The sequence below is a fragment of the Vombatus ursinus genome, unplaced genomic scaffold (genome assembly GCF_900497805.2).
Source record: "Vombatus ursinus unplaced genomic scaffold, bare-nosed wombat genome assembly UNPS02014945.1, whole genome shotgun sequence".
Taxonomy (NCBI): Eukaryota; Metazoa; Chordata; class Mammalia; order Diprotodontia; family Vombatidae; genus Vombatus; species Vombatus ursinus.
This window is the reverse complement of record NW_020954723.1, coordinates 25,735,134-25,753,636: the sequence shown is the minus strand read 5'-3', so window position 1 is coordinate 25,753,636 and position 18,503 is coordinate 25,735,134. Positions and strand designations below refer to the sequence as shown.

General features: G+C 43.0%; 2 protein-coding genes across 2 annotated transcripts in view; one reads left to right on the top strand and one right to left on the bottom strand.

The window, feature by feature from the left end:
* Window positions 1–716: 716 nt before the first annotated feature.
* The window catches only part of HEATR4 (HEAT repeat containing 4), a 95,539-nt gene continuing 77,752 nt past the window's right edge, over window positions 717–18,503 (bottom strand). Inside the window, exons 12-16 of the mRNA XM_027844969.1 lie at window positions 17,483–17,672; window positions 16,137–16,215; window positions 9,653–9,815; window positions 7,861–7,922; window positions 717–878 (exon numbers count right to left, since the gene is read on the bottom strand). Of these exons, the coding sequence (XP_027700770.1) occupies window positions 717–878; window positions 7,861–7,922; window positions 9,653–9,815; window positions 16,137–16,215; window positions 17,483–17,672 (656 nt within the window). The remainder of the gene's footprint in view (window positions 879–7,860; window positions 7,923–9,652; window positions 9,816–16,136; window positions 16,216–17,482; window positions 17,673–18,503) is intronic.
* RIOX1 (ribosomal oxygenase 1) lies at window positions 5,215–7,806 on the top strand. Its single transcript, XM_027844971.1, has one exon. The coding sequence runs from the start codon at window positions 5,253–5,255 to the stop codon at window positions 7,755–7,757; it is 2,505 nt and encodes an 834-aa protein (XP_027700772.1). The 5' UTR covers window positions 5,215–5,252; the 3' UTR covers window positions 7,758–7,806.

Genomic DNA, 18,503 nt, shown 5'->3' with positions numbered 1-18,503 from the left:
ATGTTGATATGATTGTCAAACTTGTTCTGTTGAATGAATGACAGAATTCTGGTACTGTCAGAAGCCTAACTCTTTTAGAGGTCATTAAGCATTTTAGAGCTACAGTATCAAGAGAATCATTGCTAATCTGTTTTGTGGAATATTTGAGGTATATACTAGGGATTTAAAAGTAGTTACTCCCTCCCATCCACAAAGGAGAAAACATGATTTAGCCAGTTAGGATTTGTGATGGATTTCAGGAACACACCCCACCCTCTCCCCCAACTTTGATTAGTGGGTAGAAGCTACTAAATTTGCCCTTTCCCAAACCTGTTGATAAAAATTCATCAGAGCTGATTCTTGGTCTGGGGAAAGGAACTCTAGGCCATGCCTCAAAAGACCTCCTGTGCATTGTGCAGAACATGCCAAAGCTCTATTTATTTTTAGTTCTAGTGAACTAGAGACCTCTGGAGGGGAGACAATGAGTTGGATCAACCACTCTTCTTCAGTTCAATGACTTAAATTAAGAAATTAATCCAGTTCCTCTTCAGCATCCAGTTTATAGACATACTGATCAAACAAATAATACAGAATGGTAAGATAGAGTCTTTTGACAACAAAGCTACCTATTGGTTGTCTATGTATAGCCATACTTCTTCTTGATGGGATGAAGGGATTTTTTTTCTTCAACTGGGAGATGATAGAAAGGTCTTTTTTTTCTTTTCTTTTCTTGGCTTTTATTCAGTTTTAGGTAAGCATTGGGCCTCACTAAATGGTCCCAAAGAAATTCTTTTTTCCCTGATGGTTGTTAGATGTTTATTGAGTTTTACTTTTTCAGGACTCTTCTGATCAAAGATGGGACTCCTGCGGAAGGCATTTGGTGTAGGTGACCGCACAGGCTACAACAGAAATATTGACACATGAATGCAAACGCTGAAAAAAATTAAGACAATAAGATGACTCGTGTAAAAGGTCCAAAAGAAAGTCTTATCTGCCTACTCCTTGGAGAAGTTGATAACACTCTACTGGAAGGGGGAGTCAGGATAAATACCTGGGGCTAGGTTTGACCTTTACCAGGGACTGAAACCAAATACAGAAACCAGACCACCTTACAAAACAATTAGACACCGGCCTAGTGGCTTTCAGAAAAACTTGTTATCGTTCAGTTGTTTCAGTTGTGTCTGACTCTTCGTGACCCCATTTGGGGTTTTCTTGGCAAAGATACTAGAGTGGCTTACCATTTCCTTCTCCAGCTCATTTTACAGATGAAGAAACTGAGGCAAAGAGGTTAAGCAACTTGCCCAGAGTCATACAGCTAGTAACTGTCTGGGGTCAGATTTGAACTCAGGGAGCTTTCCTGACTCCAGGCCTAGTGCTCTATCTACTGCACCACCTAGCAGCTGGATAAACTGTACTTTATGTCTTTTAGAATTGAGGGGAAGGAACAACAAGGGAGAAGAGAACCATTGAAAACTGTGCCTGAAGGTTTTGTATCCTGGGGATCTGTCAGGCCTAACTGGTAAAATGTGTCCACTCAGGCATAAGTTGACATGATGAGCTTTGGGGGAAGTTAAGAAAATTCCTCTGTCCTCCTGCCCCCTAAAGGTCCCCATCTATATAACATTGACTGAAATTCCTCCATTAGAGATTCCTTCTTTCGAGTTGAACATTGCCTTCTTTATTAGAAATACAAATATCCTTGGGAAAGTTGTCATCTTTAGCATTCAGTTGTTTGTGGATTTAAAGATGGAAGGGAATTTAGAGATCTTCTCATCTTACTGATGAGAAAACAAACTCAGAAAGATTCATTGACCTGGCCAAGAGCACACTTGTAAGTGGCAGAAGTAGGATTTGAATCTAGGGCCTGGAGGGCTTACTAGCCGTGTGACCCTGGATAAGTCACTTAATCCTGTTTGCCTCAGTTTCTTCATCTGTAAGAAGAGCTGGAGAAAGAAATGGCAAAACACTCTAGTTATCTTTGCCAAGAAAACCCCCAATACAGTCACAACTTAACGACAAAAACAGGTAGGGTTGTTTTCCAAGAGGACCAATGATATCACAGGCTGATGTCTTGACTTGTACATAAATTGGATTTAAGTCAGGCAGAATGGGGAGGAGCGTAGGAAGCTTTTCTGCTGTTAAGTAAAATCCTATCTAGTCGATCAATGCATAATGTCTGTTTTGCTTATTGTCTCCTCCATGGCAGTTTTCACCTAGAATAATTCAACCTTCTCATAACCAACTTAAATAATCTTTGTTTGATCTTAATTTGTAACAATCTTTAATCTGAACCTCTTTTGGCTTTGCTCGATGTCATCTCTAAAAGGACCAGGAGGTAAACTCTGAACAGTGTAAAGGGAACTGAGTAGTTATGGACAATGGAATTGCTTTTGTAGAAAGAATTAAGAGCTGCCACAGGAAAAGACATGGAATTAGAGATGGTCAGCCTTCAAAAAGCCACTCCCTATCACAAGGGAAATTCTAAGACAGAGATATATGGAAAGGATGAGGTCACAGGAAAGGCTGGGAGGAGATGTCTGTAGAGGATGTGAAAAGAACAAAGTCTTCCTTCAACCCAGTTGAGTGTTCTCAAACTTACCATTCAGAAACGCATGTCTCAGGTCCCTGTGAAACTTGCACATGAACATAGAAAACAATTCTTTTTTGAAAACTCCCAGAGGGAAAGGATGACTTGCTCACTACTTAAAAAAACAAACAAACAAACAAACAAAAAACCCCAAAAGATAAAAAAAACCCACAAACTTTTGTTTTAACATTGGCTTTTCATTTCCAAAAATATCCCTCCTCATTTCCCTGAGTGAGACACCCTTTGTAACAAAGGATAAAAAAGAGGAAAAACAAAGTAGTTCAGCAAAACTAAACAGATCAACCAAGTCTGACTGTATATGCAATGTTCCACACCCATATTCCCCCACCTCTGCCAAAAAAGGAGGGCAGTGCATTTTTTCATCTCTTCCTTGGGGACAAAGTTGGTCATCATAATTATCTCTTTTTGTTGTTGTTACTGTTCTTTCCATTTACATTGTATATGTTTTATATATTGGGAGGAACAAGTATTTAATAAGCACTGTGCTAAGCACTTTATAAACATCTCATTTGATCCCGGCAACAACCCTGGGAGGTAGGGGCTATTATCCCCATTGTTAGGGCTGAGAAAACTCAGGCAGAAAGAAGTGACTTGCCCAAGGTCAGCCCTCTCTGACTCCAGGCTCAGCACTTTATTCATTGTGCCACCTAGCTACACATGTGCAAATCTATCTATCTCCTGGTTTTAATTCCACTTTGCATCAATTCATGTAACTTCCCATATTTCTTTTTATTCTTCATTCTTGTTTCTTGCACAAATGAGATGCTTTACTTCTTTAGGACACCGTATTGTGCCTAATACACAGTTCCTTAGCATGTAAGCTTCATATACTTAAGAACTCTGATCAATTCAAGGACCAACCCTTATTCCAGAGGACCAGTGATGGAGCTGGCTACCCACTTCCTGACAGTCGTGATGGGCTAATAGAACAAGACCAGAATTTTGGACATGGCCAATGCAGGAATTTGTTTTGTCTGACTCTGAATATTCCTTACGAAGATTTTGTTTTTCCCAAGGAGTGAGGGAGGATGAGAGGGAGAGAAAAAAGATTATGTTCATTGAAAAAATAAAATAAATCTCAAAAAAAAAAAAAAAAGAAGGCAGTACTTTTAGGAGGGTGGTATTTCTACTTAGCAGCATATAGTCTGGCATATATAAATACCACCACTGTGGTTGGTAGTGAAAGGGGGGGGGGCACGATTTCCCCTGCTCTGCCCATCCCAGAGTGAGAAAAGCTCCCAGGACAACTTTGCGGCTAGGCTTCACTCCACCTCCCTCCTTCCCACTTCATTTCTTCTGATACCCGTGTTCAGAGATATACTCCACCACTAACCCCGTCCCCCCCATCGAGTGGGCAAGTACACAGCAAACGGAGCTGGGGAATCCAGAGCAGGAGCGTTTCTCGGGTGTTGGGGGAGGGATGGAAGGGGATGGGGAGGAAGGGGAAGAAAGGAGAGAGGAGGGGGAAAGGAGGAGTAAAAAGAGGAAGGGGAGAGGGAGTAAAGGGAAGGGAAAAGAGGAGAGGGAGGAGAAAAAGAGGAGGAAGAAAAGGAAGGAGGAAGAAGACAGAAGGGAAGACGGGGAAAGGAGAAAGAAGGAGGGAAAGGGAGAGAGGAGGAGAGGGAAAAGAGGAAGGAGGACGGTAAGGGAAGAGGGGGGAAAGAGGAGGGGAAGGGAGAAGGGAGGAGATGGAGAGGAAGAAGAGAAAGTCATAGTCCTTTCTTTCACAGTTCCAGGACAAGTGAACTTTAAAATTGCACGTGTTTGCAATTTTACGGCAATTACACCTGGGCAATAAATACTTACGATTTGGGCTGGTACTCTAGTTACACATTAGTTTAAATCAGAGGTTCTCAGACTTTTTGGTGTGAGGATCCCCTTACAGTCTTAACAACTATTGAGGACCCCAAAGAGCTTTTGTTTATGTGGGTTATATCGAGACAGCGCATTAGAAATTAAAATAGATAATTAAAAAAAAATTTAATTGAAAAATAACTATAATAAATCCATTACATATTAACATGAACATGTTGAACGAAAAATAACTATATTTTCCCAAGCAACAAAAATTGAATGGCACTTTCACATATTTTTGCAAATTTCTAATTTATGGCGTGATGGATTCTCCTATCAGCTTCTGCACTCTTATCTGTTGCGCTACGAAACGTGAAAATCCAGCCTCTCCCAGGTTTATAGTTGAAAAGGGGAGGACTATTTTAATAGGCAAATAATGTCTTAATATTATTGTGAAAATAGTTTTGACCTCAGGGTGTACTGACTGCACTAGGAGAACCACTGCTTTAAAGCATTTTAACCTTCGCCCCTGGGGTCAGGAACTAAAGGAGAGGACCGCCCCAGCAAGAGAGACCCCGCCCCCGCAAACCCTGGAGCCTAGAGACCTTCTAGGGAGGGGAGCACAGGGGGGAGGGGAGCACAGGGGGGAGGGGAGCACAGGGGGGAGGGGAGCACGGGGGGAGGGGAGCACAGGGGGGAGGGGAGCACAGGGGGCGCTGAGCCGGCCGAGCTCCTTGGAAGGCCCCGCCCGGCCCGGCGTGCTGCGTCACTTGCGGAACTTCCGGGACTGCTTTTTCAGGACCGCGGCTGGAAGCCCAGCCGGAAGAGGAGGAGCCCCGGCAGCTACACTTTTTTTTAAACAGTCCCCAACATGGACGGCACACGTGTATCTGCTTTAGCCATCTACCGCTTGCAGGAGCGCGCCGGCATCATTCAGAAAGAAAAACCGCGGCAACTGCAGAAGCCGAGAAAAGGACACCTCCTGTCTCTGTCCAAAGACATCAAGAAGCAGCATAAGGGGAAGAAAAAGGTGAGCCTCACTAAGGCATGCTCCCAGGTAGGGCTAGAGGGACCCGAGCCTCTGCCAAAAAAAGATAATGGCTTGAAACTGGAAGGGGAACCCGAGGCAGGAGCTCCGCAGTCCAGTCCGCCTGCAGCCGAAGTAGAGAAACGGAGCCGGGGCCCAAGGAAGCAGAAAACCCAGAATGAGCCCGCGGAGCCCGAAAGGGTCCTGCCTCCGACGGGTGGGGCAGGAGAGGAGAGGGAGGTGGAACCGCTTTCTGCACCTGCGGCAGGAGAGAAGCGGAGTGGGGCTTCAAGGAATCAGAAATCCAAGAGACAGACGGCGGAGCCCGAAAGTGCCCTGCCTCGGACCCCGTCGGTTGCGGTGGGAGAGGAGAGGGAGGCGGGGCTATCTCCTTCAGTAGTAGAGAAACAGAGCGGGGTCCCAAGGAAACAGAAAGTCAAGAAGAAAAGGGCTTTGCCCTCGACGGCTCCGGGAGGAGAGGAGGGGAAGGTGGAACAGTGTCCAGGGGCAGTAGAAAAACTGAGCGAGGGTCCAAGGAAGCAGAAAGTCAAGACAGAGGCATCAGAACCCGAACGGGTCCTTCCCCGGACGGCTCCGGGAGGAGAGAAGAGGGTGGTGGAACAGTCTCCTGGGGCAGTAGAAAAACTGAGCGCGGGCCCAAGGAAGAAGAAAGTCAAGAAACAGGCAGCAGGGCCCGAAAGGGTCCCACCCCCGACGGCGCGGGTAGAAGAGGAGAGGGAAGTGAAGAAGAAGCAGGAAATTAAGAGACAGACAGCGGAACCCGAAAGGGCTCTATCCCCAACCCCGACCTTTGCGGTAGAAAAACTGAGCCTGAACCAAAAGCCTAAGAAAGTTAAGAGAGATAAGGCGGAGCCCCAGAGGACTGCGGTGGGAGAGAAGAGGAAGGTGGAAGAAGGGGCGAAAGTAGAGCTGGTAGAGGGGCAAAACAGCTGCGGGGCGGGGTCCGGTGCACCCTCCCTGCAGCAGGTTCTCCAGGAGCTGGGCCAGATTCCGCACAGCAAACGTCGGGCTGCCCGTCTCTTCGAGTGGTTGATCGCACCGCTGCCCGTAGATCATTTCTTCAGCTGGATGTGGGAGAAGGACGCGGTGCTGGTGCGGCGGGGCAACCCGGATTACTACCGGGGCCTGTTCTCCACGGCTGAGCTGGACGCGGTGCTGCGCGGGGAGGACGTGCAGTTCGGACTACACCTGGACGCCGCGCGCTACCGCAAGGGCCAGCGCGAGACCCTGAACCCGCCTGGGCGGGCTCTGCCGGCCACCGCGTGGTCTCTGTACCGAGACGGCTGCTCCCTGCGCCTGCTGTGCCCGCAGGCCTTCTCTGCTGTCGTGTGGCAGGTGCTGTCGGTGCTCCAGGAGCACTTCAGCAGCATGGTGGGCGCCAATGCCTACCTCACTCCCCCGGGCTCCCAGGGCTTCGCCCCTCACTACGATGACATCGAAGCCTTCGTCCTGCAGCTGGAGGGGAGGAAACTCTGGCGGGTCTACAAGCCCCGGGAGCAGGCGGAAGAACTTCCCCAGTTTTCCAGCCCTAACTTTGGACCCCAGGGCTTGGGAAAACCCGTGCTGCAAGAGGTGTTGGAGCCCGGGGATCTGCTCTATTTCCCCCGGGGCTTTATCCACCAGGCTGAGTGTGAGCCTGGGGTGCACTCTCTGCACCTCACTCTGTCTACCTTCCAGCGCAATTCTTGGGGGGACCTGCTGGAACCCCTGCTGCCAGCGGCTTTGCAAGCTGCCGTGGAGGAGGACGTGGAATTCCGCAGGGGTCTACCTAGGGACTACCTCGATTACATGGGGGTTCAGCATTCAGAATCTGGGGACCCTCGTCGAGGTCCTTTCCTGGAGAAGGTGCAGAGATTGCTTGCCCGCATGGCACAGTATGCACCTGTAGATGCTGTGGCCGACCAGAGAGCCAAGGGCTTCCTCCACGACTGTCTGCCTCCGGTGCTGTCAGAGAAGGAGCGGGCACTGAGTGTGCATGGGCTGCCTGTTCGGTGGGAGGCTGGGGAGGCTTGGAATGTGGGGGCAAAAATTACCACTGAGACCCAGGTCCGCCTGCTTCGGCATGGTTTGACTCGCTTAGTGAGTGAGGATGACAGTGTCGTCTTGTACTACACCGTGGAAAATTCTCGAGTCTATCATCAGGGGGAGCCCAAGTACCTGGAGATTGACTCCCAGTACACTGATGGCATCGAGTACTTGTTCAGTTCCTACCCAGGTTTTGTGCAGGTGGGAGACTTGCCTTGTGATAATAGCAAGGACCAGATTTCCTTAGTGACCATGTTATTTGAAAAGGGACTGCTGATCACCAAGAAACCTCTGACCCCATAGTAATTTTTTGTTGAGTAGAAGTAAAAATAAAGATGTGTTTTTGTTTTTACTGCCTTATTGAGATGTCTTCCCTTGGTAATCCTCTAACTGTGCTCATACATACCTCTAAGGCTTTTTCCAAGTTACAGATATCAGAAGGTGTCAGAGTGAAAGGGACATCAGGATCTAGGTACATAAAGAAAAGAAACCCCATCTGTAGAAGCAAGCCTGACCTATCTCTGCATTTGGCACACTTGCTATTTAATGCAAGTTTGCAGGACCAGCACAGTCTGTCTGATTTAGAATTTGAATAAACTTTATTTTCATTGAATAGGTATTAAGTAAGACTCTTATGAAGAATTCTGTGCTTGGCTGGGGTAAATTGAAAATCTGAGTAAGACTTGATCCCTGCCTTCTTAGGAAGAGTCTATTTAGCTTCTATTTCAGAAAGTGAGGGGTAGGATTCTGTTTGAGGGTGAGGATTATGTATGAAAGATTCAGAATTCATTAAAATGCCAACAGATTTGGGCATATTAAGTTATGTTAGATGGGTTTGGGAAAGAAGATAAGTCTAAAGTAGCAGCTAGAGGAAGTATCTGTGGGGTAGGACTGGCTGGGTGCCTCTCAGTCATTAGAACTAGGAGAATATTTTTTGGGGGGAGCACTTGCCCATTTCATTTACAAATAGTTGAGAACTTGAAATTCCATTCATTAAAATCAATTCTCTATACTTAAGGGAACTTTGCCCTCCAGGCAGTATTATTGTCTTTGTAGTATGCCCATCAGTTTTTTCTTTCTGTTAATTTAAAAATTTTTTTTTTAATTTTCAGTTCCAAATCTGCCTCCTCTTTTTAAAAGTTTTATTTTCAGTTCCAAATTCTTTCATTCCTCTACCCTCTCCCTTACTCACTGACAATGCAAGAAATACAATACCCACTATAGTTTTATAGAGTTAGTTTTTTTTTTCCTCTAGCCTTGTGCTTTACTCTGGCTGGGACTGAGATTAAGAAACATGACAGTGAGTTCAAGTGCCCAAATTTATCAGGTGCTTATCTTTCCCTTAATTAGGATGTTAGATTGGCTATTGGAGCTTGTTTTTTCATTTACCTTTCAACTTTATGAATGTTGTGATGTTGCTGTAATCTGCAGTAAACATTCTTATGATTGATTTTACTATAAATATTTTGTTTAGGATTTAGTTCCATAAAGGATGAACTATCAGGTAGATATCTGAATGAAGCTTCAGCCTCATCAACTCCAGGTCATATATCTGGCAAATGCATTTTTTTTTAATAGCAATACATATCCCTCTTTTATAAGCACTACATTACAAAGACCCTGTCTTCTACCACTCCTGGGACGTACCACGTAGAGGAAGTAACCAATAAGTTCAGTTCCATAGTGTAGTTAGTGGAAAGTATTACATTGGAAGTCAGAGGACCTAGGTTGAATTTGCCCTTCTGCTATTGGTCGGAATCACCTTGGCCAAGTCATTTGTTATCTGGGCTTTAGTTTTCTCATCTAAATAATGAAACTAAAATGGAAGAGGAAAAGTTGGGCTACATGAACTCTAGTTTTACAGTGTTATGGACTTCAGGGATGGGGAAGCTGTCGCCCCCAGGCCACATGTGGCCCTGTACGGCCCTTTGTCTGAATCCAAACTCAGGGCCACACTTGAGGACCTAGAGGGCCACATGTGGCCTGCGGGCCGCAGGTTCCCCACCCCTCATAGTTAGTAGCCTATTGGAAACAGAAAACAATAGGGAGACTTTAAATGGGAGAATGGTGGTGTGGGGAGGAAGGGAATATGATCTGTAGAGTAAGCAATACCCAGAAAAGTACCAGCCAATTCAGGAGCTTTTAAAAATATGTGTCAATGACACTGATAGACATGATTTAAACACTGTGAAACTTACCTTTAAAAGCATCTTGGAAAAAGTCTACAAGTTGTGTTGAAGGTTTATCACTTCTGGGATGGCTGAGACAGATAAATCTTGCTTCCTGCCGAATAGTTTCAGCAATTTTCTCAATCTTCAGTATTTTATTGATGATCAAGTTTTTCTGATTTAGTTCAGAAATCTAGGCAGAAAGTAATGAAGCTAAAATACCTATACTAGACTGTAGAGGGCATTTAGACAGTTATGGAAAAACCTAAACCCAGTGCTTGATTATCTAGTCATGGGAATATGAAGGTCCATATTTAAGTGAATTTTAGAGCTGGGGACTGTTTTGGAAAAACATCAGGGAGGAAGATGATATGGGAGGTATGGGAGTTGCATGTATAGAATGAACTGTATAAGAATAGTACATTAAGCTCAAGTGTCATCTATTTGCCAAAAGAGATTTTCTTATTTTTTAGGCAATTGGGGGTTAAGTGACTTGCCCAGGGTCACACAGCTAGTCAGTGTCGGTTGGTCTGAGGCGGTATTTGAACTCGGGTCCTGCTCTATCCACTGTGCCACCTAACTGCCCCACCAAAAGAGATTTTCAAGTACAATAAATACTTAGACCCACCACTCTCAGGTCATGTTGTGTTGGGAGCTCTTGATCCCACTATCAGGAAAGAAATTCATGAGTGTTTGTGGCACTCAGACTAGTCAGAGGGGATCTGTTGCCCTGGGATTAGAGAGGCATATTGTCCCTACAGAGCCAAAAGTAACCCAGAAATTCACACATAGACCTGTGCATGAGGTTGGGTTTGTTTTTTTTTTTTTTTTTTTTAATTTAAGAGTGAGGCATTAATGTGCATGTTTTACTTAAAAAGATGCATGCATTTGGCAGCCTGGACGATTGCTTGGGAGTTTACAGGAGCAAACTAGCTTTGGTCCAAGCCCAGGGAGGAAAATGACCCCTGTTGTCTGAGAATGTGCACTGAAAGAAAATGCAAAGGTTTAGATATCCTAGTGCTTAATCATAGTAAAATGAGTTGTTTAATCAGAGAAAGTAGCATAAGGCAGGATCTTTTGCACCCCTGGAATACTCCTTTCTCTTTTTTTAAATAACCTCCCACTTCCCCAACTCCCTTTCACATTTCACCCCACCAAATCCTTCTCATTGCTTTTTCCTTCCTCTTTGCAATTAAAGATAGGTAGGGTAAGTTGGACTCCTTTTTTAGCTTCCTGTTATTGATAACCTATGATTGGGTAGCATATTAAAGATGTAAAATGTAGTTGGGGAGAGTGGTTTGTTGAGGAAGGAAGAAAGCATCTTGGCATTAAGGGGAAGGGAATAAGCATTTATTAAGTACCTACTATATGCCAAGTACTATACTAAGGGCCTTATGAATATTATTTGATCTTTACAATAACTCGGAGGTAGGGACATGCCCACGGTTTGAGGCCACATTTGGACTCTAGTCTTCCTGATTTCCGGCTCAGAGCTCTAGCTGTTGCATCACCTAGCTGCCTTACTGAAATGTTGGATGACCTATTCTGGGACATACTCACAGCTAGGTCTGTAGGTACCAAATCAGTTTAGTTCCTGCAACAGTAATTGGTTCTAAGGCAGGGGTGGGGAATCTTTAGCCTAAGGGAAGTTAGGTCAGAATGACTACTAAATCTAACCATCTGAAGGAATTTAACGAACTCTTAAACTGGTTGGATATTTTTTCAGGATTACTAATGAAAAAATTTTATTTTGGTTTTATACTTTTATATGTATATAAAAACTAACTGTCAGAAACAAATATGCTAGGTTATTGGATAGTCCTAATTCCTGGGAGTTATGTAAAATAATAAAAACTTTGCATTTGTAAAGCTTTTAAAAATTAAAATCCAATAAATTTATTAAGTGCTTTCTTTGCAAGGCACTGTGATAGGTGATTTTAACTTTTCAGATTGCTTTTATATCTTCAGTTTTGATTTATTCCAGCCACACCTCTGAAAGCTAAGTAATGCCAACCCTATGACATGGGACAAGAGAGGCACCATAGAAAATGTAACATTTGGAGTCAGAGGACTTTGGATTTGAAGACAAGCTCAGTAAACTATTAGTGTGTCCTTGGGCAAGTTAAGCAGTCAATGAGCATTTATTAAGTGCCTTCTGTGTGCCAAGCATTATTCTAAGTGCTAGGGATACAAAGAAAGGCAAAGACAAAACAAAAAAAAACAACAAAAAAAAACAACAGGCCGTACTCTTAAGACAAGTCTAATGGTGGAGACATAAAAAAAAATCATCTACGAACAAGCTATTTACAAGATGAATAAGATTTGGAGACAGGAAGACCTGAGTTCAAATTTAGCCTCTGACACTTACTAGCTATGGAACCCTGGGCAAGTCACTTTTAACTCTGCTTCAGTTTCCTCAACTGTGGGCTCACATGAAATACTATTTGTAAAATGCTTAGCACAGTGCCTGGCACAAAGTAGGTGTTATATAAATGTTTATTCCCTTCTCCTGACCCGCAAATCCAGGGTTGAGTCAGAGGGAAGGCACTAAGATTAAGGAGAAATGGGAAAGGTTTCTTGCAGTTGGAGACACTTTAGTTGTGACTTGAAAGAAGCCAACGAAGGTAGTAGGCAGAGAGTAGCAGAGAGAGGGGGTGAAAATGTCCTCAGCAGATGATGAGATACCAAGTAGGAGAAACGCCAGTGCCTCTGAACCACAGAATGTGTGGAGGGTGACTCAGGTCTAAGAAGACTGGAAAAGTAGCAAGGGTTCAGTTAACTTCTCTCAGGATCTCAGTTCCCCAATTCTAAAATGAGAGGATTGGACTAGATGGCCTTATAGATCTCTTCCATCCTTAGATTGATGATTCTGTGAATAGAGCAAAGAGATAAAAGGCTAGAATCTCATCGTGGAAAGAGCTGTGGACTTGGAGTCAGAAGATTCCTGTTCAAATCTGACTCCATTTACTATGTGATATTGGACAGACTACTTTTGTTTCTCTGATCCTTATACTATATTATACTATACTATCTATCTGACGGGGCTGTAGAGAGGATTAAATGGGATAAAGTATGTAAGACCCTTTACAAGCATACAAAAATAGCTTTTGTTTTGGTTTGGACCTGTGATTTCACTGGTATGGGGCAACTCTCAATGTAGAAACTCCTTAGGTCCATAAAGATCTGCAGCTTGTTTGTAACTTAGAGAACTGGCCCAGGGCACTGAGACCTTAAGTGATTTGCACATTTGCCATATGGCTAATCGGTGTCAGAGCTAGGCCTTTTAAAAATATTTGATATTTTTGTATTCTGAAGAGGTGGGCTTTGAACTCAGGTCTCCCTGACTGCAAGACTAGCCATCTCTTTGCTATATCATGCTGTCTCTTGAGCATTAGCATTATGGTCCTCATTCCATTTTCTCTTCCTGGCTCCTCATTTACTTGGAAACACCCTCATCTGAATGTTCTCCAAGATTTGTCTTTGTTCTCCATCTCTTCTCTCTTTACTTAACAGTCTCCTTCTGTCCCACAGCTTCAGCTGCCATCTCGACAAGGATAGCTCCAATATCTTTATCTTCAGACCTGAATTTCTTTCAGAGCTGCAGACTTGTATCTTTTTTTTTTTAAGTAATATTTTATTTTTCCCTAATTCCATGTAAAGACAGTTTTTAACATTCTTTTTAAAAAAATTTTGAGTTCTGGGGCAGCTTGGTGGTACAGTGGATAGAGCACCAGCCCTGGAGTCAGGAGGACCTGAGGTCAAATGTGGCCTCAGACACATAATACTTCCTAGTTGTGTGACTCTGGGCAAGTACTTAATCCTGTTGCCTAGACCAAAAAAAAAAATTTGAGTTCTAAATTTTTCATGTGGTAAAGGAAGAGATAGACTCAGAGGAAAAAAAATGCACCAAAAAAAAGTGAAAAATAGTATCTGCATTTGATCTGCATTCAGACTCCATCAGTTCTTTCTCTGGAGGTAAATAGCATTTTTCATAAGTCTGCAGACCCTTATCTAAAGGGCATCTCTGTTTTTATGGTCCTTTTGCCCATTGAATTTTAATAAACTCAATATGTTAAAAATCAAACCTCATTCATTATCTTTCCTCCTAAACCTTCCAAACCTCTTTGGCTTCACCTTTTATTTCTGTGGCATCATCATCAATTTGCATACTCTTGCCTGTTCATAACCTTAAGTTATCTTTGATTTTTTTCTCTTACTTCTGTCCTTTCTACAACATCTCTCCTCATCTGCTTTTCTCTATTCTCATTGCTACCACCCTACTGTAGACTTTTATTACTGTTTGCCTAAACCAACGCTTCTCAAACTTTTTGTTTCAGGACTTGTTTATATTCTTAAAAATTAAGGACACCCCCCCCCCAAAGAGTTCTGTTTATTTGGGTTATAGCTATGGATTATTTATCATGAGAAATGAAAGCATCTTAGTATTATGAAAATAGTATTGACTTCATAGACCCCCTGGAAGGATCTTGTGGACTCCAGGGATCCCCTGACCCCACTTGGAGAAATACTGGCCTAGACTACTACCATAACCTCCTTAAAGGCCTCCACAGTCTTCCCCTCCCCCAATCTATATTTTATATTACTGCTAGAATCATTTTTCTAAAATCTGATGATGTCACTCTAATCAGAAATTTCCAGTAGCTCCCTATTGCCTACAAGGTAAAATTTAAAACTCCCCTATCAGGTATTCGTGACCTCCTTATCTTTCCAGCCTTGCAGCAAACACCTCTTCCTGTGCTTGATCCTCCAGCCAAACTTCACAGTTCTTTGTGTATACCCCCTGTCCCCTTCACCCAGACACACACACACACACACACTCACACACACTCTCAGAGCACACCTACTCCACTCTAATACCCCTCTGCCAATGCTCAGGTTGTATCCTATGCATGAAATGCACTCCTTTCTCTTTTCCCATTTGAACACTTATTTATCCTATAAAGTCCAATTAAAATACCCAGTTCTCTAAGAAGTCTTCCCTAGTTCCCCTACTTGATCATGACTTTCTCACTTCGGATTTCGCTTAGCACTTTATTTTGTTAACTCTCTAATGGGTTTATTATACAATATTATCTATTATAGCTATCTGTTGGAGTCTTATTCTTCTATTAGATTCTAGGCTTAAGGACAGGACATGGTGTCTTATTTAAACTTTGTACCTCTTCCAGTTGCTTGTTCAGTGTTGACTATTCTGTACTTACTTGGAAAGGGTATTCAGGGGGCAGTGTGGAAAGAGCACTAGATTTGGGGACCTAGGTTTGAATCCTGGGTCTGCTATTTAATAGCCATGTGACCCTGGATGTCACATCCTCTCTGGGTTTCAGTTTCCTCATCTATAAAACAAAAGAATGGAACTAGCTCTAAGTCCTTTGACTTTGATTGAAAAGGTGATATAAAATGTTATTATATGCATATATATGTGTATATAATATACATTATATCAAAGCAATAAATGTAAGATATATATGTATATAAAAATATATGCACATTTTTCTTAAGGAGGATAATTTTGGAGCTCTCTACTATATGTGTCCTTATCTCTCTCCTCACACAAAGGGCAGGCTCTCATGACCAGATAAGAGAACAGGCAGAGGTTAAGTTATATGCCCAGGGTCATATCACTATTCATATTACCTAGTAACATATTACTAGGTATTATTACCTAGTAAGTGAGGCTAACTTTGAACTGAGGTCTTCCTGACTGTAGGCCCAGCTCTCCATCCATTATATCATCTAGCTGCCTTTTTACTGATTTTGCAACTAAACTTAAAAAAAAAAAAATAAGCATGAGGGGCAGCTAGGTAGTACAGTGGATGGAGCACAGGTCCTAGAGTAAGGAGAACTGGAGTTCAAACCCAGCTTCAGACACTTACTAGCTGTGTGACCCTGGGCAAGTCAATCCCAATTGCCTTAAAAAATTAAAAAAAAAAAAAGGATGCCATTTTTGAACAACTAATCACTGAAAATCTAGATGTCAGGATTACTTTCTAGAAATTCATCTAGTTGTAGACAAATTTTTTTGTAGCCCAGGACATTTGTTATATCTGTGTGTAAGTGGGGAGAAGTATGGACATAAGCCATGGGTTTCCATATTTCTATATTCTGTATTTATATATAAACACATACACATGTATATGTGTGCATGTATGTATATATATTTATGTCTGTGTAAATTGGTAAACATTAAGTGACTACTGTGTGCCAGGCATTATGCCAAATGCTGGGGATAGAAAGGACAAAAGGCAGTCCCTGCCCTCAAGGAGCTCATCATCTAATGGGAGATACAACATGCAAACAGCTGTGTTCAGACAAGCTATATACGGGATAAAGTGGACGTATAGAAGGAGGCACTAGAATTAAGATTGGGAAAGGGGTGCACATAAGCCACGTGTGTACTCTGTGTAGGTGTGTAAGTGTACCCATCTGCTAAAGAGAATCCAAGGGACCTTGGAAACCCAGTTTCCGGCCGTGAGCACAGCCTCCACAGGTCTACCTTTTGCTTTATCTCTTGAAGCATCTCCTGGTTTCCTTCATCTTGTAAGTGAAGAGTCTTCATTGCATCATTCAGTTCCCTAAGGAGGAGACAATAGGAGACCTTATAGGAGAGAGACTTGTGAATCTCTAGGGGGAAAAAGCCAATTGTGTAGGAATGGTATGTGGTGTGCCCTCGTCTCAGTTCATGATACCACTGGTACTTAATTAGGTAAGAGAGGCAACACTGAGCAGAGGAAGAGGGCCTGCCTCCCGGCCTGATGGTGAAGTTACCTGAGTGACCAGTGTCCTTGAGTCCAGCCATATCAGTCTCTGGTGGATTCAGTGATCTGGCAAAGGGTGGGCCAATGCCTATACTCTTAATTAAACAGTCTAGGAAGGAAAGGAACATTCTACAAAGTGAGGCTCTGGATGTCCTTTGAACGAGGTATCAGGGAAGTTAGAGAGCACATACTTTATGATGCCGTGGGTAGGCTCTGAGAGTTATAGGAGCCAGCATGGTATGGTAGAAAGAGCACTAATCCTGAAGTCAGAAGCTCAGGATTCAAATCCTACCTCTGACACTTACCTTTGTGACCTTAGACAAGTCTCTTAATCTCCCTAGGCTTCTGTTTCTTCAGCTTAAAAATGAGGAGTTAGATGTTGTGTTTTTTGGTTTGTTATTATGTGAGGCAAGTGGGGTTACGTGACTTGCCCAGAGTCACACAGCTAGTAAGTGTCATGTGTCTGAGGCCAGATTTGAACTCAAGTCCTCCTGAGTCCAGAACCGGTGCTCTGTCCACTGTGCCACCTTACTGCCCCACCTCACTGCCCCAGATTAGATGGTTTTTGAGTGCCGTGCCTAGAGTCAGGAAGACCTAGGTTCAAATCCAGCCTCAAACACTTAATATCTGTGTGACCCTGGGGCAAATCACAACCTCTGTTTGCCTCAGTTTCCTCATATGTAAAACAGGGATAATAATAGCACCTACCTCCCAGGGTTATTGGGAGGAGCAAATGACATGTAAAGTGCTTAGAACAGTGCCTGGTACATAGTTGGCACTATATAAATGTTAGCTATTATTAGTGGATAGAGTGCTGGGCCTGGAGTCAGGAAGGCCTGAGTTCAAATGCAGTCTCAAACGTTTACTAGCTGTGTGACCCAGGGCATTTCACTTCACCTGTTTGCCTCAATTTCCTTCTCTGCAAAATGGAGATAATAATAGCACTTACTTCTCAGGGTTGTTGTGAGGATCAAACAAGATAATATTTATAAAATACTAAGCACAGTGCCTAGCACATAGTAGGTACTATATACATTCTTCCCCTCCCCCATCCAACTCTATATCTTTGTCCTAGGGGACTTACCTAAGAACAGCCTCATGGCTCTCTAGGAGGAGCACATCTAGGAAGGTGTCTCGGATTTTGTCTCCCTGAAGTTGAAGGGCAATGATGCTCCTACAGGCTTCCAGCCGCACACCTGGTTCCTCCTCATAGTGGATAGCCCAGAGCAAGAGGTCTGTTAACTGGGGACTTACAAGCCCAATCATTCCTAAAGCTGCGAAGAACAGACAATAATCATTTTTTGTTACTTAGATTACGTTCGTCCTTCAGAACCAGGGTTAGGGAGCATTATAAGTAGATGAAATAGATAGCTATTTGGTGTGATTTGAAGGGTAAAAATAGCTTTTTCTATGAACCTACATTTACCGCTCTTAGAATTCTTCATTTTGGAGTGGTATAGAGGGAAGGGAGAGTGAACATTTTTCTTTTTTTTTCTTCCCCTTTTTTTTGTGTGTGTGGAAGCAATTGAGGTTAAGTGACTTGTCCAGAGTCACACAGCTAGTAAGTATCTGAGGCTGATTTTGAACTCAGGTCTTCCTGACTCCAGGGTCACTCTGGCTCTATCCACTGCACTGCCTAGCTTCCCCAAACAAATTAGCTGATGAGCTTGGATAGTTTATCAAATTTGCTGGTTTTGATACCTTAGGTTCCAAGGGGATGAGATATTATATAAATTAGTTTGGTGTGGAGTAGGGTGGAGATTTATTGTAATTCACATTTCTTTCTAGCAAGTTATATATATATATTATATATATATTACATATATATGTATATATATACACACACACACACACATATGTATTATGCTAGGAGGGAATTCTTAGGAGGAGAACAGGGCATATTTTAGGTGTATCTTGCCTTTTTTACATTCTTAGAGCTGAGCCTCTAAGGAATCTACTATTAATATGTGTTAAAGAAGAAAGCAGTTGCCTTCCCCAACTCCTCTTAATTCCAGGGCTTTCCCGTTTTTAATTATTTTCTATTTAACCTGTATATAGTTCACTTTGTATGTACTTGTTTGCATGTTATCTCCCCCATTTGATTG

Excerpts from the sequence above, each read along its gene's own strand:
- RIOX1 (XM_027844971.1), top strand. The coding sequence starts at position 5,253 with ATGGACGGCACACGTGTATCTGCTTTAGCCATCTACCGCTTGCAGGAG.